The 24581-nt window shown below is 42.2% G+C and overlaps 2 protein-coding genes and 6 non-coding genes across 8 annotated transcripts in view; 1 reads left to right on the forward strand and 7 right to left on the reverse strand.

Moving 5' to 3' along the window:
- Positions 1 to 24581, reverse strand: part of LOC140294513 (protein NLRC3-like) — a 1060349-nt gene that overhangs the window by 524779 nt on the left and 510989 nt on the right. The window lies entirely within an intron of this gene.
- trnak-uuu (transfer RNA lysine (anticodon UUU)) lies at positions 5678 to 5750 on the reverse strand. The gene has a single exon. It is a non-coding gene; the product is annotated as a tRNA-Lys (tRNA).
- On the reverse strand, positions 6948 to 7020 carry trnak-uuu (transfer RNA lysine (anticodon UUU)). Its single transcript has one exon. It is a non-coding gene; the product is annotated as a tRNA-Lys (tRNA).
- trnak-uuu (transfer RNA lysine (anticodon UUU)) lies at positions 8218 to 8290 on the reverse strand. The gene has a single exon. It is a non-coding gene; the product is annotated as a tRNA-Lys (tRNA).
- Positions 9488 to 9560, reverse strand: trnak-uuu (transfer RNA lysine (anticodon UUU)). The gene has a single exon. It is a non-coding gene; the product is annotated as a tRNA-Lys (tRNA).
- trnak-uuu (transfer RNA lysine (anticodon UUU)) lies at positions 10758 to 10830 on the reverse strand. Its single transcript has one exon. It is a non-coding gene; the product is annotated as a tRNA-Lys (tRNA).
- Positions 12028 to 12100, reverse strand: trnak-uuu (transfer RNA lysine (anticodon UUU)). Its single transcript has one exon. It is a non-coding gene; the product is annotated as a tRNA-Lys (tRNA).
- Positions 20607 to 22739, forward strand: LOC140296205 (uncharacterized). The gene is made up of 2 exons (XM_072379706.1): positions 20607 to 20684; positions 21777 to 22739. The coding sequence occupies exons 1-2, from the start codon at positions 20607 to 20609 to the stop codon at positions 22737 to 22739; spliced, it is 1041 nt and encodes a 346-aa protein (XP_072235807.1).

A 24581-nucleotide genomic window follows, 5' to 3' on the forward strand; every position in this document is an offset into this window, starting at 1 on the left:
AATCTTTGGTGAACGTGTTCACAGATGTACTTTGTTAGCCCGGTTTTTTCATTGGAAGCTCAAGAACAAGCTGGAGAAATCGTTTATTAAAAAAGTATTTATTAGTGGTCACATGTAAAGTATATTGCAGCGCTGGACTCGGAGTGCCAGAGCTCCCGCAGGAAATCCGTCAGGCCGAGCCCCGTTATCCGGAAACATTTCATATTTATATTCAGCTTTATCTCACAGAAGTTGTTTTCACACTTGTCAGAGTATAATTGGCCAGTTTTGGGTGACATGCTCAGGCCAGCTGCTGTCCTTGTTGTGTTCTTTGGATGTGATAAACAATGTGTGTGTGTGTGAGTGCTGTTTTAGGCGTGGATCTAATGTACCAGACCTATCTGCCCTAATAGAGATGTTTTGTCTGACCCAGTTGTTTATGTCATTCTAAGGTCTTGGACCATTTAAGGTCATCTGTTGTGCAGTATGAGCAAAGTGGAAAAGTACCAGCTAGGAACGTTATTTAGGAAAATACAGAATATGAATTTATAATGTCTAAGATCAAAGCCAATTATAACAGTAGCATTATGGACATATCAACTGCAAATATGATATATATTGACTGACTGACGTGCTCTCTCTTTTCGTTCAGTTACCATTGTAATGAACAAACAGGAAGCAAACCTCGAAGCAGAAAATGAGCAGCTGATGAAAGTCTTAAAAAATCGGACCGAGCAGCTGACTGCCGACAACAGAGTCCTGAAGAATCGGACCGATCTGATGATGGTGGAGATTGAAATCTTAGAAAATCAGACCAAGCACCTGAACAGACAGAAAGACGACTTCAACTGGACGCTGGAAGTCATCCTGAAATTCAACAAATTTCCAGTGAATTAATTCTGCCCTGACAAAAGTAAGTACATAATAAAGTCATTTAACAACATTATACTTCATAAAAAAACACCCAAATGTTATTAGCAGGATGGTAAATTCAGTACTTTATACCCTTTTTAAAGTTTATTTAGAATAAAAAGCATGCAGCTTTCTATAAGTTATTTATTCTACAAGCGTTACTTTAGTTTTTCCAAAAGTAAAATCTTCTCTGCCTTCTTTAAAGAGATTTAAACCGTTTTGAACACATTCTTACCTTTCAACCCTGATGCAACGTCTGACCTGCATCAACATTTTCAATTTTGATGTCATGTTTCTGATTTCTTCAGAAAGTGAGAATTAAAACATCAGTTTCATGTTGATCAGAAAACCCTCTGCTTTCAGAAGCCTTGTTTTAGAGAGTCCCAAAACAAAAAAAAGTAGCCTTGACGTCATTGTTTCGTCATCTTGGTCGTGTATATCTCTTTATGCATTTCAGGCCTGTAAAATGCATGCCTGTAAAGCTTTATAATCTTCCTTCTCATGACACTGAAAAGACATTCAGGCATTGAGAATATCAAGTGATGAAGAGCTTTTCTTCCAGTAAAATCATCTTAAACTGTGCAGCAGTTCAGGCACATAACCATATTTGTCATTTCAAAGTTCAGGCAGCCAGTCCAGCACCCGTACCCTCTTCTTCCTCAGCCAGGCCTTTGGAATGTGTCAGAATGTGGTTTTCCATGGTGTGCTTGAACAATGCTTGGACATCCCTGGAAAAGATGTGGCCTTGAAGGCAGCATATGTTGCTGTAAAATCTCAGTGAGCTTTTCTGCATTAATGCTGCCATCACAGAAGTGGAAATGAGCTTTGCCGAGGGCCCTGATCCAACCCCATACCATCACAGAGCCTGGCTGCAGGGACTGGTTGCTGACAGCAGGCTGGATGCTGCTTTTGCTCTTTGCTCCATTTCTTCCAACAAAGATCTGGAATACTGATGGGTCTGACCACAGTACACGTTTCCACCGTGTGATGGTCCATCCCAGACGCCTCCGAGCCCAGAGAAGTGGACGCCGCCTCTTTTCTGAGGCTTCTTTTCTGCACAGTAAAGCTTGTGAATGGAACTCTGTATTGTAGTGCTTGACAAAGGTTTCCACAGTAATCCCTTGTCCATGTGCTTCTATCAGCTGTTGATGAATGACGGTTCTTGATGCAACGCCGTCTGAGGGGTCAGAGGTCACGGGTGTCCAGCTTAGGCTTGCTCCCTTGTCCTTTACACTGAAACTCCTCCAGATTCCTTGAATGCTTTAATGATATTCTGCTCTGTAGAGGCAGAAATATGCAGATCCCTTCCAGTCTTTCTCTGAGGAACATTGTTTTTAATCACATTTGAGGACAAACTTTAGCTCCTCTGAACATATTTTGTGCCAAATCATAATAACTATCGTCTAATTTTCTTTATTACTAACCCACATCACAACTTTTTAAAAACATTTTTCAGACCTGAAATGCAACTAATAAAGTTGAAAAAAACATTTAATATCTTGAGTTTATACCTGCTGGATTTATTCTGGAAGAAAACGTCCTGCCAAAAAAGATGCTCCAGAATGGAAATATTAGAAGTAGATAGATTTATAGTTCCTCATGTAGGATAACAGTCATAAGTCTTTTAAGGTTTTATCATTTGTTATCATTCAGTTTTATTTACATACCATCAAATCGCAACAAATGTTATCTCGAGGCATTTCAACTACAGTCCATTTTAAACTAATTGTAATCCAATTCATTGTAATAAGATTCCAATTAAATCACATTCATTAAAATCCAAGTTGGTCTAATCCGTATAATTTCAGTCAGTTTAAAAAGGCTGTCATTTGATTTTGACATGTTAGATTTAATAATTAATCAATTTCTCCGCCCAATTCGTGAGTGTCAGCCCTGTCGGGACGGCTGGATTCTTTACCAGGAAAAGTGCTACCTGTTTTATGATGAACCCCCAAGTTGGAAGACATGGCCACAAAGTCGAACTTATTGCAAAGACAAAGCTGCAGATCTGGTTGTTATTGATAATCTGCAAGAACAGGTGAGCTATAAAGAGCATAAATGGCATTTTCCAAATTTCCATTTTCTTTTAAATTATTATAACTGATGCCTTTACTAAAGTGTGAATGATTCCGATGATCCGCCATGTCATGACTTCCAGGAATTTGTCAGTAAAAACATCCGGTATTACCAGAGCCCTAACCATGGATACTGGATTGGGTTAAAAGAAACTGACAACACCTGGTTCTGGATTGATGGACGCAACGACACTCTTGGGTAAGTAAAAATAAATATTGACCACGACTACGGCCCGGTGCTGAGACAGAAAAAGAAAGGATTTAGTTTTAATGCAAATTCAAAGTATAAACTATTGTTTCACCAGGATTTGATGTCAGCTGTTTGTTTCTTGCAACACTGAACTTGTTTGATTTAATTAAGTGCATTAGCTGTACTATGAATGCTATTAATATTGCTCATGTTTACATTTTAAGGTACTGGGTGGAGCAGGAGATAGGTCAATCAGGTCCATATGCACTGGTTATCCCTAAAAGGAACGCTACACAGAGCTGGGACACATCTGATCATAAATTTCAACTCAAATTCATCTGTGAGATGGAAGCTTTGATCAGGTCAAATTAGTGAACACTGTGTCCGACTTTGTCCTCTTTGTGTCGGATGCATAGCTGCAGACTTGCTTCATCACTTTTGAATAAGAAAATCCAAACATATGTTGATGTATCTGCTAATGCTCTTTAGACAGTTTGTGTCCTAATTTGTAAGAATGAATTTTATCACTTTAATGTGTCTTTTTAAAGACTGAATAATATTGTTCTGAATAATGGGACAAAAATGATGAACTTACTTCGACTTCTTCTGATTATAGATTGTATGGTAATTCATTCACATATGGGGGGTGGGTGTAAAAATGGAACTGATGTAAACTGTAACTGAGGCGTGATGTTTTTAAGTCAGTTAATGAAAATAGTTGTGATGTATTTGCCATTTTTTTCAGGGAAATATCCTCGATTGGAAGATAATCGTCATGAAAACGCTTGCAAACTTGTAAAGGCATTGATAAACTGTTTGTATTGATTAGCAGAGCGCTTTGGATTGTACGATTAAAATTGTGAATTAATTTGATAAACTTGATTGACATTTTATTTTATATTTTTTTGCACCAGCCTTCAGACGTTTAAATGTCGAGTTACATCTGCAGAGGAAGAGATTTGCCTGACTTTTTAGAAGATGCAAGATAAATAATGGCTCTGCGCTGTACACCAGTTCATGTTGTGATCTGTCTTTGAAGTGAAATGCCTTCTTAACTTCATGAGTTGCTTCAGCTCATGTGGGTAAATGGACTTGTATAGTGCTTTTCTTGTCTAACTGACCACTCAAAGTGCTTCTAACACTACATGCACTCATACAGCACATCTTAAGTCTACACATAACTACATGCATTCCAACACTGGGTTAGTCCATTCATACACTGATGGATACATTGGGGGTTCAGTGTCTGGAAGCTGGAGTTGAACCACTGACCTCCTGATTGCTGATTCCTCCTGAGCTACAGCCACGCCAGGTGATAAACAATCTCTGTGTTAAAGCCGGGGGAATAATCATACTAAGCATCCTCTGAAGACATCATGCTCTGCTACACCCAGTTGCTTTGGTTTCCTCTGGTTCTTCCTGTAATTGCATTCATGTGAAAAAGAAAATGCGTCCTCTTTCATTTTAAAAAATCTGGACGTTCTTGCTTCACAAACTGTGCAGCAGAACATCAAGACTTTTCTAGGATGTTTGTTAGATACAGATGGTGGGTGTGGTGCATCCACAAATCACCCACTGCAACAGTCGTTGCTCAGGAGAAGCGTGGGGAAACAAAAATGAATTAAGTAAACGCACTTGTACTAAACTAATAGTGATCAGTCTACCTGACGGTGCATTCATAGAAGTGTAAGATGATAGTAACCATGACATATTCAGAGGTAGTATCTGTCAGAAACGTTGTCTTGTCTATTGGTGAGTCCGCTCTGATTGGCTGTTCAGAACAGCGAATATGTCTACGAGGAAGTGTTTTCATTGTCTTTGAGAAACCTCGTCATACACAACGAAGAAGATCATAACCCTTGCTGTCTTTAACGTATGTTTTAAGAGTAGCAGAAGTGGAGCAAAGAAGCATTCCCACTGTAGGAACCTTTTGCAGTTCCTATAACCTTTTCAGAAATAGGGCCGTTTTTTCGTGCATTCGGACATACAGGAACCAGGGACCACAGCACTCAGTTCCTAGAACCATTTTAGCTCCTTCTCCGAGGTCTTTTCTGGGTTCCACAGGAACATGACGTAGGTGTTAGATGGCTGGTAGCTCCGCCCCTTGTCTGAAATCTTTACTCATGCAACACGGACACAACCGGCACCTGTTTAAAAAGTTAAACTTATTAACGTCGTCTCCTTTGTCCGCGGCGCTCTGCTCTCCTTCTTGTCTTCATGAAAAGAAGAAGTATCGCCTGCTGCTCGATTCTTCATCTCCTGACTCTCGCTGTGCGCTCTTCCAGCCTCCATCTTAGACGCCTGATGTGATCGTCCATGATTAATATCACTGTCATGCAGACCGTAAACACGGTGGCCTCCTCGCTCTCCATGTTAGCTTCTTGGTGGTGTTGTTTTGTTTTCTTCTCTCCTTACTTTTCACGGGTTTTGTTGTTGAGTGGCGCTAAAGTTACATGTCTGTTGCGTCACATCAATCCCGAAGTGTAGGACTATGTAACTATGACATATTCAGAGGTAGCATCGCCTGAACAGGGACTGGAACCCTGGACCCTCAGATTAAAAGTCTGATGCTCTACCGACTGAGCTATCCAGGCTCTGAATGTCACAGATCACAGTTTAAATGACAGTTTTTATAAAAACACACAACCCGACTGGTTTATTGGCTGATACGAATGTTAAAGCTTAAACCTAACAGTGTGTAGTTTGGCCTTCAGTTTCTAATTTAAGCATCTTTGGGACCTTAGACACCAAACAGTCGTCCATCAGACACGTTTGGAGCTCCAATGAACGTCTCTCGCTCTTGTATTTTTGGTGCTTGATCCCAGTTACCATTGTTGGACTTCAGCAGACTCCAATACGATTCAACTGTCAGAAACGTTGTCTTGGCTTTTTGGAGAAGAGTCCTCTCACATTGGCTGTTCAGAACAGCGAATATGTCTACGAGGAAGTGTTTTCATTGTCTTTGAGAAACCTCGTCATACACAACGAAGAAGATCATAACCCTTGCTGTCTTTAACATATGTTTTAAGAGTAGCAGAAGTGGAGCAAAGAAGCATTCCCACTGTAGGAACCTTTTGCAGTTCCTGGAACCTGTTCAGGAATAGGGCTGTTTTTTCGTGCATTCGGACATTGAGGAACTATGGACCACGGCCCTCAGTTCCTAGAACCATTTTAGCTCCTTCTCCGAGGTCTTTTCTGGGTTCAACAGGAACACATATGACGTAGGTGTTTGGTGGCTGGTAGCTCCGCCCCTTGTCTGAAATATTTACTCATACAACACGGACACAACCGGCGCCTGTTTAATAAGTTAAACTTAGACGTTGTCTCCTTTGCCTGCGGCGCTCTTCTCTCCTTCATGAAATGAAGAAGTATCGCCCGCTGCTGGATTCTTCATCTCCTGACTCTCGCTGTGTGCTCTTCCAGCCTCCATCTTAGACGCCTGATGTGATCGTCTATGATTAATATCACTGTCATGCAGACCATAAACACGGTGGCGTCCTCGCGGGTTTTGTTTTGTTGATGAGTGTGGAGCTAAAGTAACACGTCTGTCGCTGACGGCTGCGTCAGATCAGTCCCGATCAAGGTTCCCGACTCATGTGCGAATCGAAAATGAAACAATTCCACTGGGGAAGGGCAGTTCTTATAGTTAAATTGGAGGTGTACAGTTCTTAGAACTCTCTGTCCAAATGCACCTATTGGCTTTAAAGTGACCAGTGTAGAGTTGTTCTCTGCATTCATAGAAGTATAAGATAATGCAATGATAGTAACCATGACATATTCAAAGGTAGTATCGCCTGAACAGGGACTGGAACCCTGGACCCTCAGATTAAAAGTCTGATGCTCTACCGACTGAGCTACCCAGGCTCTGAATGTGACAGATCACAGTTTAAATGACAGTTTTTATAAAAACACACAACCCGACTGGTTTATTGGCTGATACGATTGTTAAAGCTTAAACCTAACAGTGTGTAGTTTGGCCTTCAGTTTCTAATTTAAACATCTTTGGGACCTTAGACACCAAACAGTCGTCCATCAGACACGTTTGGAGCTCCAATGAACGTCTCTCGCTCTTGTATTTTTGGTGCTTGATCCCAGTTACCATTGTTGGACTTCAGCAGACTCCAGTACGATTCAACTGTCAGAAACGTTGTCTTGGCTTTTTGGTGAAGAGTCCTCTCACATTGGCTGTTCAGAACGGTGAATATGTCTACGAGGAAGTGTTTTCATTGTCTTTGAGAAACCTCGTCATACACAACGAAGAAGATCATAACCCTTGCTGTCTTTAACGTATGTTTTAAGAGTAGCAGAAGTGGAGCAAAGAAGCATTCCCACTGTAGGAACCTTTTGCAGTTCCTGGAACCTGTTCAGGAATAGGGCCGTTTTTTCGTGCATTCGGACATACAGGAACTATGGACCACGGCCCTCAGTTCCTAGAACCATTTTAGCTCCTTCTCCGAGGTCTTTTCTGGGTTCAACAGGAACACATATGACGTAGGTGTTTGGTGGCTGGTAGCTCCGCCCCTTGTCTGAAATATTTACTCATACAACACGGACACAACCGGCACCTGTTTAATAAGTTAAACTTAGACGTTGTCTCCTTTGCCTGCGGCGCTCTTCTCTCCTTCATGAAATGAAGAAGTATCGCCCGCTGCTGGATTCTTCATCTCCTGACTCTCGCTGTGTGCTCTTCCAGCCTCCATCTTAGACGCCTGATGTGATCATCCATGATTAATATCACCGTCATGCAGACCATAAACACGGTGGCCTCCTCGCAGGTTTTGTTTTGTTGTTGAGTGTGGCGCTAAAGTAACACGTCTGTCGCTGACGGCTGCGTCACATCAGTCCCGATCACGTTCCCCAACTCATGTGCGAATCGAAAATGAAACAGTTCCACTGGGGAAGGGCAGTTCTTATAGTTAAATTGGAGGTGTACAGTTCTTAGAACTCTCTGTCCAAATGCACCTATTGGCTTTAAAGTGACCAGTGTAGAGTTGTTCTCTGCATTCATAGAAGTATAAGATAATACAATGATAGTAACCATGACATATTCAAAGGTAGTATCGCCTGAACAGGGACTGGAACCCTGGACCCTCAGATTAAAAGTCTGATGCTCTACCGACTGAGCTACCCAGGCTCTGAATGTGACAGATCACAGTTTAAATGCCAGTTTTTGTAAAAACACACAACCCGACTGGTTTATTGGCTGATACGAATGTTAAAGCTTAAACCTAACAGTGTGTAGTTTGGCCTTCAGTTTCTAATTTAAGCATCTTTGGGACCTTAGACACCAAACAGTCGTCCATCAGACACGTTTGGAACTCCAATGAATGTCTCTCGCTCTTGTATTTTTGGTGCTTGATCCCAGTTACCATTGTTGGACTTCAGCAGACTCCAATACGATTCAACTGTCAGAAACGTTGTCTTGGCTTTTTGGTGAAGAGTCCTCTCACATTGGCTGTTCAGAACGGTGAATATGTCTACGAGGAAGTGTTTTCATTGTCTTTGAGAAACCTCGTCATACACAACGAAGAAGATCATAACCCTTGCTTTCTTTAACGTATGTTTTAAGAGTAGCAGAAGTGGAGCAAAGAAGCATTCCCACTGTAGGAACCTTTTGCAGTTCCTGGAACCTGTTCAGGAATAGGGCCGTTTTTTCGTGCATTCGGACATACAGGAACTATGGACCACGGCCCTCAGTTCCTAGAACCATTTTAGCTCCTTCTCCGAGGTCTTTTCTGGGTTCAACAGGAACACATATGACGTAGGTGTTTGGTGGCTGGTAGCTCCGCCCCTTGTCTGAAATATTTACTCATACAACACGGACACAACCGGCGCCTGTTTAATAAGTTAAACTTAGACGTTGTCTCCTTTGCCTGCGGCGCTCTTCTCTCCTTCATGAAATGAAGAAGTATCGCCCGCTGCTGGATTCTTCATCTCCTGACTCTCGCTGTGTGCTCTTCCAGCCTCCATCTTAGACGCCTGATGTGATCATCCATGATTAATATCACCGTCATGCAGACCATAAACACGGTGGCCTCCTCGCGGGTTTTGTTTTGTTGTTGAGTGTGGCGCTAAAGTAACACGTCTGTCGCTGACGGCTGCGTCACATCAGTCCCGATCAAGGTTCCCGACTCATGTGCGAATCGAAAATGAAACAGTTCCACTGGGGAAGGGCAGTTCTTATAGTTAAATTGGAGGTGTACAGTTCTTAGAACTCTCTGTCCAAATGCACCTATTGGCTTTAAAGTGACCAGTGTAGAGTTGTTCTCTGCATTCATAGAAGTATAAGATAATGCAATGATAGTAACCATGACATATTCAAAGGTAGTATCGCCTGAACAGGGACTGGAACCCTGGACCCTCAGATTAAAAGTCTGATGCTCTACCGACTGAGCTACCCAGGCTCTGAATGTGACAGATCACAGTTTAAATGCCAGTTTTTGTAAAAACACACAACCCGACTGGTTTATTGGCTGATACGAATGTTAAAGCTTAAACCTAACAGTGTGTAGTTTGGCCTTCAGTTTCTAATTTAAGCATCTTTGGGACCTTAGACACCAAACAGTCGTCCATCAGACACGTTTGGAACTCCAATGAATGTCTCTCGCTCTTGTATTTTTGGTGCTTGATCCCAGTTACCATTGTTGGACTTCAGCAGACTCCAATACGATTCAACTGTCAGAAACGTTGTCTTGGCTTTTTGGTGAAGAGTCCTCTCACATTGGCTGTTCAGAACGGTGAATATGTCTACGAGGAAGTGTTTTCATTGTCTTTGAGAAACCTTGTCATACACAACGAAGAAGATCATAACCCTTGCTGTCTTTAACGTATGTTTTAAGAGTAGCAGAAGTGGAGCAAAGAAGCATTCCCACTGTAGGAACCTTTTGCAGTTCCTGGAACCTGTTCAGGAATAGGGCCGTTTTTTCGTGCATTCGGACATACAGGAACTATGGACCACGGCCCTCAGTTCCTAGAACCATTTTAGCTCCTTCTCCGAGGTCTTTTCTGGGTTCAACAGGAACACATATGACGTAGGTGTTTGGTGGCTGGTAGCTCCGCCCCTTGTCTGAAATATTTACTCATACAACACGGACACAACCGGCGCCTGTTTAATAAGTTAAACTTAGACGTTGTCTCCTTTGCCTGCGGCGCTCTTCTCTCCTTCATGAAACGAAGAAGTATCGCCCGCTGCTGGATTCTTCATCTCCTGACTCTCGCTGTGTGCTCTTCCAGCCTCCATCTTAGACGCCTGATGTGATCGTCAATGATTAATATCACCGTCATGCAGACCATAAACACGGTGGCCTCCTCGCGGGTTTTGTTTTGTTGTTGAGTGTGGCGCTAAAGTAACACGTCTGTCGCTGACGGCTGCGTCACATCAGTCCCGATCAAGGTTCCCGACTCATGTGCGAATCGAAAATTAAACAGTTCCACTGGGGAAGGGCAGTGCTTATAGTTAAATTGGAGGTGTACAGTTCTTAGAACTCTCTGTCCAAATGCACCTATTGGCTTTAAAGTGACCAGTGTAGAGTTGTTCTCTGCATTCATAGAAGTATAAGATAATGCAATGATAGTAACCATGACATATTCAAAGGTAGTATCACCTGAACAGGGACTGGAACCCTGGACCCTCAGATTAAAAGTCTGATGCTCTACCGACTGAGCTACCCAGGCTCTGAATGTGACAGATCACAGTTTAAATGACAGTTTTTATAAAAACACACAACCCGACTGGTTTATTGGCTGATACGAATGTTAAAGCTTAAACCTAACAGTGTGTAGTTTGGCCTTCAGTTTCTAATTTAAGCATCTTTGGGACCTTAGACACCAAACAGTCGTCCATCAGACACGTTTGGAACTCCAATGAATGTCTCTCGCTCTTGTATTTTTGGTGCTTGATCCCAGTTACCATTGTTGGACTTCAGCAGACTCCAATACGATTCAACTGTCAGAAACGTTGTCTTGGCTTTTTGGTGAAGAGTCCTCTCACATTGGCTGTTCAGAACGGTGAATATGTCTACGAGGAAGTGTTTTCATTGTCTTTGAGAAACCTCGTCATACACAACGAAGAAGATCATAACCCTTGCTGTCTTTAACGTATGTTTTAAGAGTAGCAGAAGTGGAGCAAAGAAGCATTCCCACTGTAGGAACCTTTTGCAGTTCCTGGAACCTGTTCAGGAATAGGGCCGTTTTTTCGTGCATTCGGACATACAGGAACTATGGACCACGGCCCTCAGTTCCTAGAACCATTTTAGCTCCTTCTCCGAGGTCTTTTCTGGGTTCAACAGGAACACATATGACGTAGGTGTTTGGTGGCTGGTAGCTCCGCCCCTTGTCTGAAATATTTACTCATACAACACGGACACAACCGGCGCCTGTTTAATAAGTTAAACTTAGACGTTGTCTCCTTTGCCTGCGGCGCTCTTCTCTCCTTCATGAAACGAAGAAGTATCGCCCGCTGCTGGATTCTTCATCTCCTGACTCTCGCTGTGTGCTCTTCCAGCCTCCATCTTAGACGCCTGATGTGATCGTCAATGATTAATATCACCGTCATGCAGACCATAAACACGGTGGCCTCCTCGCGGGTTTTGTTTTGTTGTTGAGTGTGGCGCTAAAGTAACACGTCTGTCGCTGACGGCTGCGTCACATCAGTCCCGATCAAGGTTCCCGACTCATGTGCGAATCGAAAATTAAACAGTTCCACTGGGGAAGGGCAGTGCTTATAGTTAAATTGGAGGTGTACAGTTCTTAGAACTCTCTGTCCAAATGCACCTATTGGCTTTAAAGTGACCAGTGTAGAGTTGTTCTCTGCATTCATAGAAGTATAAGATAATGCAATGATAGTAACCATGACATATTCAAAGGTAGTATCACCTGAACAGGGACTGGAACCCTGGACCCTCAGATTAAAAGTCTGATGCTCTACCGACTGAGCTACCCAGGCTCTGAATGTGACAGATCACAGTTTAAATGACAGTTTTTATAAAAACACACAACCCGACTGGTTTATTGGCTGATACGAATGTTAAAGCTTAAACCTAACAGTGTGTAGTTTGGCCTTCAGTTTCTAATTTAAGCATCTTTGGGACCTTAGACACCAAACAGTTGTCCATCAGACACGTTTGGAGCTCCAATGAACGTCTCTCGCTCTTGTATTTTTTTGTGCTTGATCCCAGTTACCATTCTTGGCCTCCAGCGGACTCCAGTACGATTCAACTGTCAGAAACGTTGTCTTGGCTTTTTGGTGAAGAGTCCTCTCACATTGGCTAGATTTGTCGTATTGTAGGCAGTAAGTACAGAGAGGGAGTAGAAGTAATAAAACGGGGGCGGCAGGTTCTGAAAGTTAAACTCTGTATCCAGTCTCCATTAATGTTTTTATTTTAAAGTGTTAAGTTGAATGAACCCAGCAAGCTCGCTTACATTGGTGGCAGAGGTGATGTTTTTATATGTTTAGACTTTTGCCGGTCCATGGAAGTTTGCTTGCATTGTGAGTTAGCGCGAGGCTAAGTTAGCATCACGCGGCGTGGAGACATGACCCTGTCAAGTTCAGTTGGTCTCTGTTTGGTGGATCTACCCGCTCCTTTTGCTGGTGACGGAAGCCAGAGTTTCCTTGGCTGGAGGGATGGGAGATGGCGGCGACTACTACGGTGAGCTCACGAGGATTCCTCCAACCTGTTTGAGCAAGTCTGCGTTTTTGCTGGTCGTGGAGGCATTTCCAGACTATGGAGATTTGGCACAAAGAGAGGAGAAGTTTTGACGCTTCTTCGCTGGTCTGGGTCCTGCTCTGAAAGCTAAGTTCCTTGAACATTGTTCCACTAATCCGGCGGCCGAGGCAGTTGCGCCTGTGGTGGAAGGAGGTGCCAAGCCAGGTCATCCCAGATGACTTCTGGTGCTATTCATCAGATTCAGGAGGAGGTGTCGTCAAGGAGATTTCCAGGGGCAGGAGTCCCAGCCCATGGTGAAGAATGGAGTCACAGTTTCAAAAGTTAAACCCTTACCTACTCAATTACTTCAGTACTTGTAAACCCAAACAAAATGTTCTTGTGAAGAATAGATTGCCTGCTGTGGAGTTAAGCTTCCATCTACTGGATATTTGCTGAATCTGCAACTGTAGGCCAAGCCGGTCAGTTTCAGGGCAAAGCTCCTGCAACACCAGCTCAACATCAGTCAATGCCATCGGTTCATGTTATCCTTTTTGCTGATTCCTCGATTGCAGATAACAAGCTGAGTATTGGCTGATACCGATGTTAGGACGATATATCTGTGCATCCCTCCATGAATCCATGAAGCTGAAAATGTGTTTCTGAATGAAAGAGGCAGGTATGTGCAGAGTGAACTTTCTGCTCAACAGTCAGTGTTTCTCAGACAGAAAGACACTTTCTATAAAGATACAGAGGAATGAACTGAGCAGAGTGCAGGATGCAGAGGTTCTTCAGTGAATGTGGTGTTGAAGGTGTGGAGGTGGATCAGTGTGTCAGAGGAGTTTATCTTCATGGGATCATGCAGGAGGAGAAGACCTTGTCATCAGTGAGTTAAACTGCAGTTTAACTCTGCTGTGAACAGCCTGAACAACACTGCTGCAGCTGTAGTTTGTTCAGTGAGTTAAGGGCTCGTAGCTGTGAACCAGTTGATGATTTTAGCTCAGAAAGGCAGTTCATACAGGTCAGTGGATCCACTGCTGGGAAAGACTGCCAGACCTGTTAGGCCCAAGTGCATTGTGGGAATGTTTGGCAGCGATGTCTGTCCATGAGATCTACATGAAATCACGTCTGTCTTAGTGTGGAATTCTAACCTGAGCGACCTTAAGACTCCCCGGGTGGAGTTCCTGGAGTTTAGGTCGGACATGTTGTTCTGACTGAGTGACGCAGAGCTGGATGCCGTCTTTGCAGAAATCCAACTAAGTCCCCCAAACACAGGACACAGAATGATGAAATCATTCCTTCATGCCAGGGGACTGCTGCTGCAAAGTGAGTCTGATATGAAGTGGATCCTTATGTGAAAGTCCTCTGTAAGCTGCATCAGTGCAGTCTCTCTGCTTTGTGTCAAAGAAGCTGTGAATGAACCTTCTTCACATTTAGATCTGATGCATTATATCTTCTTTTTCTCTGTCCTTCACGCTGGAATAGATGCTTCAGCCGTTTAACTGTTCATCTGTCTGCTGCAACAAACAATGGAGCATCTCCAGTGCTGGAGAGCTTCCTTGGTGCCATCAACACGTCTGGTTTGCCATCAGCTGTGCGCTCTGACAGGCTGCTGAGAATACTGAGGTCGCCCATTTCATGGTGGAACAGCGAGGAGAGAACCCAGACTCACACGTTACTGGAAGGAGTGTCCATATCCAACGGTGGCGTTTCCATAGCGATGTATTATGAGAAAAGCTCTGCAGGAGAGCACATAACGAGTGTTATTATTCCCCAACGTTCATCCTGCTGTTCCTCTGCAGGACTCTCACTGGCCTCATTCACAAACTCTGCTTTGTCCTCCATTACTGACAGAAAACACTGAACAAAGCATGAATGACATCTGTCATCTGCTTCAGAGCCTGTTGTTTTTTCATATTTCCTAAATGTAAAGTATATTTGAGGGGGAAAGACCTTCAGACATGTTTTCCTTCTTCTTATTTCTTGTGTTGGAACTGTTTGTATTTGCAGCAGCATCAAACATTTTCAGACTTAGTTTTTCAGGCGAGTGCTCCACCAAGACCAGATTAGGCTGGACACACATTTCTAAAGCCATCACTGAACTTATGAGCATCAGTTTCCTCATTGTAGAGTCATAACATCCAGCAGCTAGAAGTTCTAATTCAGAGCAGAAACATCTTCTCTTCCTGCTTGGAATGTTTCTCTGAATCATGTCTCTTGTTCTTCCAGGATAGAACGCTGATGGACAGATGTTTCCATTCCAGTCCTTGACCCATTCCATACTCTGTTTCTCAGCCTGGAGAGAGAAGGGCTTTTGACCCCTGATGATGAGTCATCTCTTTGTTCTCCACTGGGCTTTTCTGCCTCAGCTGCAGAGGCAACTTGCCTTCTTCATGGATGCTTGGAACCTTCACGGCCTGAGAGCAGCAGGCAGCCAGTCTCCCCACCAGCTTTGGACATCATTCACACACCTTCAGGATCCTGATCAGGTGTGTTAAAACAGCTGAGTGCATCATATCAGGAGCCATTATTTAAATGATACATTTAAAAGGCCTAAAATGATTTGGCGAGATTACAGAACTTAATATTTATACTGAGGAGAACTGATTTCATAGCTTCACAGTTTAAAACTGCAACTGAAAGTGTTTCAGTGAAACAAGAAAGCCTACAAAATCTTGAATAAGCTTGAAACTGTGATGGTGTTTTATTTGTGTTCAGGTGGAGGCAGACTGTGGGACTGACTGGGATGGACCACACGGCTCTGATGACCTCGGAGGTGAAACGGACCGAGTTGAAGGAGCCCAAGTGCAGCTTGAAGGACACCTGAGCGAGAACATGGCCAGGTCACCTGACCCCGATGTTCCCTTCATGGATGCACTCCACATCTATGCAGCCGCACCACAGCAGCTGATGCAGCCACAGCAGAACTGGACGAGTTCACCAACGTTCACACACTGCTGGATGGAAAAGTGCACCAAACACTTCATGTTCAATCGTCTTTATCAACCAAACTTTAACATTTGTAAATAAAACTTCAGATTGAAATGTTTGTTCTCAGTTCTCCTGAACTGTTACCAACCTCACACACTTCCAGTTAATGAGGTAAAGCCTTAACATGGCTCGCTGCTCCACAGCCTTCAATGAGCAGCATGAAACAGAGGAACAGACTAACTGCTACAACTTTGAAATGTTCACCTTAAAGACGCTCAGTTTCTCACATTATTCACATCAGATCATTCCAAAGCCAAAGTCTGTACTTCTAACAGACGCTTGGAGCTTTTCTCTGAATGTCTGCTAGCTTTGGCTCTTCAGAGGCAGTTTCAGCAGGTCCTGCAGGCTGAGGCTACAGGCGTGGTCATTTCAGGAGGAACTCCTGCATACAGGTGCTGGGGAGGTATACTCCAACCTGTCCACAGCTTCAGGAGGTGGTGCAGTTCCTGAGAGGAGCCCACAGAGACACAGTCAGAAGTATTTAAAGCTGCCAATAAGATGCTGAACATCAGAACTTTCTCAAGTTTACCCAAAGATCAAAGAATCTCTGCTTCACCTGTAAAAAGAAACTGGTCTTTCTGCGGTAAAATAAAACAATGTTTCCATCATGTTACCGGGTAGATTTTCCACCACCAGGTTTCATAAATATGGAGTCAGTGTGAAGAATCAGCAGCAGCTTTAGGAGATGAACATTGTTCAGGTCTGTTTCTCTGAGAGAACATTTACAATCTGAGCATTTTCAGTGTGGTCTCTCAGAAAGCCTGAGCTGCACGTCTCCTCCAGGCTGCTGTGCTCATCCTCACTATCTGGCATCGGCCTCATGATCCTTCTCAGGATGGTCTGAGAAGTAAAAACAGCCTCAGAGGCTGTAAACTGAAAGGGTTTATTAACAGAACAGAGCATCACTTTCATAAAAGCACAGGCAGAAAAAGCAGGGGAGAGAGGAGGAAACAAGCAGCAAAGTGCTGCTTTAAGTTAAATTAAGCTGTCGATAAAGCAGCATTCAAAAGCTACAGCACAAAAATGTCTGTGACAGTCTGTAGGAAACACGTGTCGCTGCATTATCTGACAGAGCAGCAAACAAGTTACTGACTGGAGAAACAATCCACAGCTGTGACAGAGAGCAGCAACAGAAGCTCTACAGGGGTTGTAGGCTGTACTTCTATCACATCGGATGTTCTGTAGATTTCTAGGGACGATCCATCTGAGTTCAGCTGAGGAGAGTTGGACCCACGAGGGATGTTCCTGACCAACAATTTGCTCGTCGATTAGTCTAAAACTTAAATTTAGACAAAGTAAAAATATGTCTGAAGATTTAGTCGAGGCCTCAGGACACAGATGCAGGGTCGAGTTCAAAGTCAAGACTGTTTATTCATATAAACAACAGGTTGATGATCTGCTCACAGAGCAAAGAAACGGGCTGTGAAACTCCTGAGCACTCTCCTCAATAACTATGGAGGAGGAGAGTGCAGCTGTGAAAATGATCAAACCAAAAGCCTCTCCACTCCAGGAGGAAAACAAAGAGCTATTAAAGATAAGAAACTCGCAGCTCTCCTAACGAGGCGGACTTAAACAAAAGAAGCTCTCTCAGAAACAGAGACACTATGAAACCTTAACAGTTATCTATCAGCACACCTATAACGGCGGCGCAAAGATCCTCCAAGAGCAAAACACAAAATCACTCCACTAACGGAGGGCTATGAAACTAAAACAATTAACCAACGCAAAAGCTCCGCTAACAGAGATGATTAAAAGATTACAACAAAGATCACTCCAAAAAGAACAGAGGAACAAAACCAGGCTATGAAAGTGAGCGTAATAAAACTAAAGCTACGGATAAAGAATAAATTATAACAAAGGATACGCTCGACTGCAGGCTGAAGGAAGCTGTGGCTGTGGAACAAAGAGGCGAGGGTGAGGCTCATGGTGGAAACAACACACTGGCACAAGACAAGGGAGACACAGACTATTAGAGCACAAGAGGAGCCAAGGAGAACAGCTGGAAACACTTTGGAATCAGGGAAGACAATCAGACGCAGACACAGGAGGAAGGGCAAGGTACCTGAAAGGAGAGGGACGTTAGTGATTTCAAAATAAAACAGGAAATGACGAGCGAGACATGAATCAAAACTTAAATCGTCACAGATTTCTTTTTAAAACAAATCAGAGGTTTAAAAATACTTTTGACAGTAAAATTGCACATTGGAAAACAACTTAGACCCCAAAAAGTGACCAAAGTCAGACTGTGTTTGAAGTACTTGAGGGAACTGAAAAAATGACATTAACATTAACTATCATGGCACAAGAAGCTCTGACAATGAACACATTTTCTTAAAGTCCATGTGTGTGAAATGTTGGGATAATCTGTGTTTATATTTGAGTCACCTTCAAATGAAGAGAAGTTACAACATGAACAAGGGAACCCAGAGAAGGATGCAAGATTTGGATAGCAAGCATTTCCCAGCTGGTTGGCTGTTGTCATGCTTCCTGAGCGATTTACACAAGTCAAACAAATTCCCAACATCTGACACTGAAACACATGTTTGGTCCTGCAGTAAACCTGGAGATTAAGAGGGGTTTCCCCTTTTTTATCCTTTCGAAATAAAGAATGAGCAGATTTCTCACTCATTTTGGTCACAGGCCCATTATACGTGACTTACAGTTTATCATAGAGGGAGAAGGACAAGGAGAGGAGCCGTTCATCCCTGCACTCTGTGGGGCTACAGACCGGTGCGCAGCCGCAGCTTCTAGGCTTCGGACGTCATCATTTTCGGCTCCTCCCTTAAAGTAAGCAAGCCGTCTCCTCCATTACTCCACACACGCTTCGAAATCTGGGCACATTTCGGAACATCACTACAGGAAGCTGCATGCAGGTGAGTCCAGAAAAGAATACATGTAGCGGTCAAACATTTGCAGAAATGTCTTCAAAGTGCTTTGTATCATTGGTTTGATTCCTGCACCTGGACACGGGCAGTCAGAACATGTACTAAAGAGTAAAAAAGTTCAAATAACCTGGCTGCTATTCACAGTTAGCATGTCCTGCTAATGCTAATGCTAATGCTAATCCGCAAACCGTTGTACCCAAAGCAGAAAGCAGAAACACAACCTCAACTATCGATTTCAATAAGCCGGCCAGATGGACAAATAAAATGGAGCTTTATCCTTTTAGTTGTGTGTGAAACATACTTCTGGGCCCTTTTGTTCCTCTTTTCTAACCTTTTTGAACAGTTTTTGACACATTTTCCACTAAAGCTGCAGTTTTCTAAACTTCTTTCTGTAGTTTTGCTGAAATCTTTTGTCATTTAAAAAACTTGATGATCAATGTAAAATTTAGAATTGTTCGTTCCGGCCTTATCTGGGTATCATTGGGCTTTTTGATAAAAATGTGGAGAAAGAACATGTGATATGATGTGTTTAATGTACACATTATGCCATAGTTCATGATTATATTTTTAAATGGGATTTAATTATGATCACTATAAATACTTTAATTACATTAAGAGTTTATGTTGTTTGAAGAGGAGTCATAGCATTATAATGTAGATCTGTCAGTGATCCAGGAAAGTATCACAGGAGCAGTAGAAATATACAGTTCAGTATCAGTGTCTGATTTCTCAGATTTACACTCAGAAGCCCATTAAAAGACAGTCTGACTGTCCTCTTCAGAAGTGTCTCATGGAAGCTTCATTTTTCAGTTTCCTTTACGTATCCAATATTTTCTTTTATCCACGTATCAAAAAGGACTGACCACATGATAAAAAGGTTGTACATGTCTTTACTCATAAAGTCCACCTGCCCACATCTGGAGTTAAAATGGAGCTAAAATTATCTTTATTAGGAGGATCTGTGTAACTTTTAGGAGCTGATACTCTGATCTGACCACAACACAAGATCACTTTTTACTGATTGACACACAAGTTTACCAGTTAAGATAATTTCAGAATCAATATAAAGGAGACTGTAGGTTATTTGGTTTGAAAAACATTTCAGAGTTTTAAGGGTCTGAGAGTTTCCTTCATCTCAAACTTTAAGTTTCACTAAAGCAGCTTTCTGGAATGAATCACTGGACGAGCACTTCTGATGCCAGAAAAACACTCCTTTATATTTAAATGACAGCCTCAGAATGGTCCACTTCATGTTGTTCTTCAGACTGTCTCAGATCAGTCAGACAGCTCCTGCTGACGTGTTGTTTTCCACACAGAACTAGATCATTCCCCCACTGAAACATCACATCTTCTCAGTTTCAAGCCTCAGTCCAGACTGAAGCTCCCTGAGAACTGAACCGTGGGCTTCAGAGTTTAACCTGTGACAAATCTCAGATTACTCTGTTACTTTTCTGGATCCATGACAGCTTCTGGAAATGAGAACAAATTTAGAAATAGAGAAAATCTGAACTTCAGTCTTTGGGATGATATTGGGACCCTTTCCTCAAACAGTATAATTGTCTTAATGTAGTAAAATGATTTAAGTTGATCATGTTACACTGACTGAGATTCATGGGATATTTCACACAGTGGGTGTCATTCTACAGAGTATATTATTAAATTTTTTCTGAATTTGATCAAAAAGCTCCAAATATTTTGAACTGTGACCTTAGTGGGTCTTTAAAGAACCATTTTAAAGTTCTCAGGGATTTAAATAAAAACCACAGTAATAAGTTTAATGAAATGTGACTAGATGGTTAAAAACTGTCCAGAAAGGTTTTCAAGAGAAGAAGAAAAGTGGGTGTGGTTTAACATGCTGCATGCCACAGCTGGATCTTATTGTTTGTACTGACAGTTGCAGACAGAGTCCATCAGTCGGAGGACCAGGACCAGAATGGAGCAGCAGAACCAGGATCCAAACCCCTCCTCCAAGAACAGAGTCGGCTCATGCTCTGGTTCCACCGGGCTACAGGTCAGTGTGGAGGACATTAAAGACACGAGGACGAGTGTCGAGGCTCCGTGTATCGTCCGCTTGTTCTGCTTTTCCATGAAATGTTGAAAAGGTGTTAGCAAAGTGTTTCCTGGTTGCATCTCCTCTCACTGATACAAATGTGCTTAGACCAGGGGTGGGAAATTCATTTTTACAAGGGGCCACATGAGAAATTGTGTCAGAGGGCCACACCAACAATAACTTGAACTTGATTCTGCTCAACTTTCTCCCACTGTAAAATGTGCAAAATTATATTATTTGAATAGCTAGTACCACTTCAAATGTGGAAATAGTGTTTCTTGGTTTCATCTACCCTCTCTGATACAGATTTTGCTTAGACTGAAAATGTGCTGCAGGCTGAATGATCTGCTGGAAGAAACTCAGTGGCCAGATTGTTGTTGTGGGACGTTTTCTGGCTCTCAGTCTTCAGATTTGAGAGGTTCAGGAGCTAATCTTCATTATTTGTGTTTAAAGTCTCTGGATTACATGAATTAAACCTGGTGACAGGTTTGTAGCTCTCTCTACCTCAGGGTAAAGAGTTGTTTTAGAGAGAAACAAAGGTTGAGTTAAAACTGTTTCCCTGATAGCTGTTGAGCTCAATGGCTGCAGACCTCTGGGTTGTAAGCTGGAACAAAGGGTTAGTGTCAAGAATGTCATGTATTACCACCACTGTTACTTTCATTAATTTAAACCAGTGGTCAACCTTTTTCAGTCCAACCTCTACAAGTTGTTTAATTGAACAACTTGGACAAGACTGTGCTTCCTTCTATCATTTAGAAATATTGTAGCAAGAGTTCCTTTTCAGAATTTCATCATGGCAAGAAATAATTAGTGAAAGATCAAAAAGCAAGAGTTTACTACTCAAAAACCTGAACCTGTGCAGAACAAATCAGAGCACAGTGCTGACAGCTGAGGGCACTTATAAACACACTCTCAGCATTCATGTTTGATCTAAGATATTGAGACCTGTGGCTCGGTCTATACACATCCAGTTAGAATATGTTGGTTAGCTTAGAGAAATCTTTTGTGTGAACTTCAGAAGGATCTAATCCTTCTTCCTTTCTGTGATTGCAGAAACATATAGCCCAAGAGGGATCCAGATGTCATTCCTGTAAACACTGTGGGAAAGTTTTCAAAAGATCATCACATCGGAGGTATCATCAGAGGCTTCACACTGGAAAGAAACCATATAGCTGTGGTCAGTGTGGGGCAGCTTTCACTACATCTTCCCATTTTAAGAAACACCAACGTATTCACACAGGAGAGAAACCATACAGCTGTCGGCAGTGTGGAGCAGCTTTCAGTCAATCATCTAGTCTAAAGAGACACCAACGTATTCACACAGGAGAGAAACCTTACAGCTGTAGTCAGTGTGGAGCAGCGTTCACTACATCTTCTGGTTTTAAAAAACACCAACGTATTCACAATGGAGAGAAACCATACAGCTGTGGTCAGTGTGGCGCAGCTTTCACTCAATCATCTAGTTTAAAGACACACCAACGTATTCACGCAGGAGAGAAACCTTACAGCTGTAGTCAGTGTGGGGCAGCTTTCACTGTAATATCTAGTCTAAAAACACACCAACGTATTCACACAGGAGAGAAACCTTACAGCTGTAGTCAGTGTGGAGCAGCATTCACTACATCTTTCGTTCTTAAGCAACACCAACGTATTCACACAGGAGAGAAACCGTACAGTTGTGGTCAGTGTGGGGCAGCTTTCACTACATCTTCCGATCTTAAAAAACACCAACGTATTCACACAGGAGAGAAACCATACAGCTGTGGTCAGTGTGGAGCAGCTTTCACTACATCTTCCGGTCTTAAGACACACCAACATATTCACACAGGAGAGAAACCTTACAGCTGTGGTCAGTGTGGGGCAGTCTTTACTACATCATCCAATCTTAAGAGACACCAACGTATTCACACAGGAGAGAAACCATACAGCTGTGGTCAGTGTGGAGCAGATTTTGCTCGATTATCTAGTCTAAAGACACACCAACTTACTCACACTGCGGATAAATTATTGTTTTAAATCAACAATATATTTTACGGCAGATAAGAAAACATTCCCCTGGGAGCCGCAACAGGAACTACCAATCAGAAGAATTTCCCCTGTTTAGATTAAAAATCTTCTTTCTGGATTACCACCTTCTCTTGTCAGGACTTTTGTTCTGAATGTTCTGTGGGTAGCACATGTTTGAAGAATCATTGAATATGCTTTATAATTTGTTGGGATAGTTGGGAACTATGGACAGATCTCCCACCGTTCAAGATAAATATAGCATCAGTTCTGAGTTGATAGACAGAACAATATCAGTGCCTTGAGATGACATTGTTTTAATTCGGCGCTATATGAATAAAACTGAATTGAATTGAATATGCAATCTGTTTGAAAGTATATACATGTTTTATTCTATTATACTGAACATATATGTTTTGTTTAAAGTTAAAATTCACAAAGTAGCTGTGCACCAGCTGTGGGTATGTTTGTAAACATACATCTTTCGAAGCAATATATCATTTCAGTTTGATGTAAAGTCTAGCTTTACACTTGTTTGTATTTCATTGTTCTGCATTTTATTAAAGGTTAGGTGTCAACATTTCTCATGGGTTTCATGTTCTTGCTACAGAGATATTTTTAAAAAATGTGTGTTTGGTTCTAATCTTTGTGCTAATATTTCCCAAAGACATAAACATTTTTAACGCAGTCTGAAAAAGGTTTGGAGTGGTTCCCTGTACTTTCCAGACAGCTGTTTGATTGTCATGACTAAAGCTGAAAGTTCCAACACTAAAAGGGCACGAGGCTCAACTTCAAGCTGTGAAACTATGTCAAATGTCTCTTGTGTTAGTGTCAAGAAAATTCTCTCAAAATGAGGCTCAGAGTCGCTTGAGACAATTAATACGAAACATTTATTCTCACAGCAAGGAGTCTGCATGACATATCAAGAAGCTGACACAGATTTGTCTGAGTTAAAAAAAACAAACATTGATACTATCGTTATTTAGTTTCCACTTTGTTTTTTCTGTACATTTCTGTATATAACAGTGCTGAGCCTGAGTGAGATTTCCCAGAAGCAACCTCCCAAAGGGATTAATGAAGTCATCCATCCATCCTATGAGATCACTGGCCACACAATGTTATGTGACATTCAGTCAAACAAGGATTAGACAGAAGTTTAAATAAGATAGATAGGAGGACTCTCAGCACACAGTGTCTCTTGACCCTACAGCATCTCACTCATGGTACTTGCTTTTTGTCATAGTATAACTTCATGACATTTCCCTCCTGTTTATAATAGAAAAGAGGGTGTAAATTCACAGTAGATTCATATATACACATGCATTTATTTGTATATCTTCTACGTCATTGTCATTGTTAAACAGTTTGTTATGTTGACCTCTGTTTGTTCTTGGCTCTCAGTCTCCATGTTGCTGATCCTGGATCTGCTGAGATGTCCCAGGTCATTGTTGGCTTTGATCCTCATACATTTATCTTTGTCCTGAGAAAGAAGTTCCAAACAGCCAAACAGGGACTGCTTTTGGATTTGACATAGCCTATATCATGTCAACGTTCATTTGGGTCTGCCGTTTTTCATTTAGTTTCAGACTTGTTATTGGATTCAAATGTTGATGAGTTTCTGTGACAGATAGGCTCCAGTCCCCCTGAAACCATGTAAAGCAAATGGAAGGATGGATAGTTTGTGGGACATTTATTCATTCATTCATCCCACTTTGGTATTGAAATATTTTTGTTCCATTCAATGTAAAGTTATCCTGAAGATAACGGGCAGGATTTGAACCAGCTGTTGCACCACTGGCAAGTTATGGTCTGTGTTAAACTCACCAAGCCATCTTCCCACTTGAAGATGTTTTT

Source organism: Leuresthes tenuis, unplaced genomic scaffold, assembly GCF_036924035.1.
Source record: "Leuresthes tenuis unplaced genomic scaffold, fLeuTen1.0.hap1 SCAF_1, whole genome shotgun sequence".
NCBI lineage: Eukaryota > Metazoa > Chordata > Actinopteri > Atheriniformes > Atherinopsidae > Leuresthes > Leuresthes tenuis.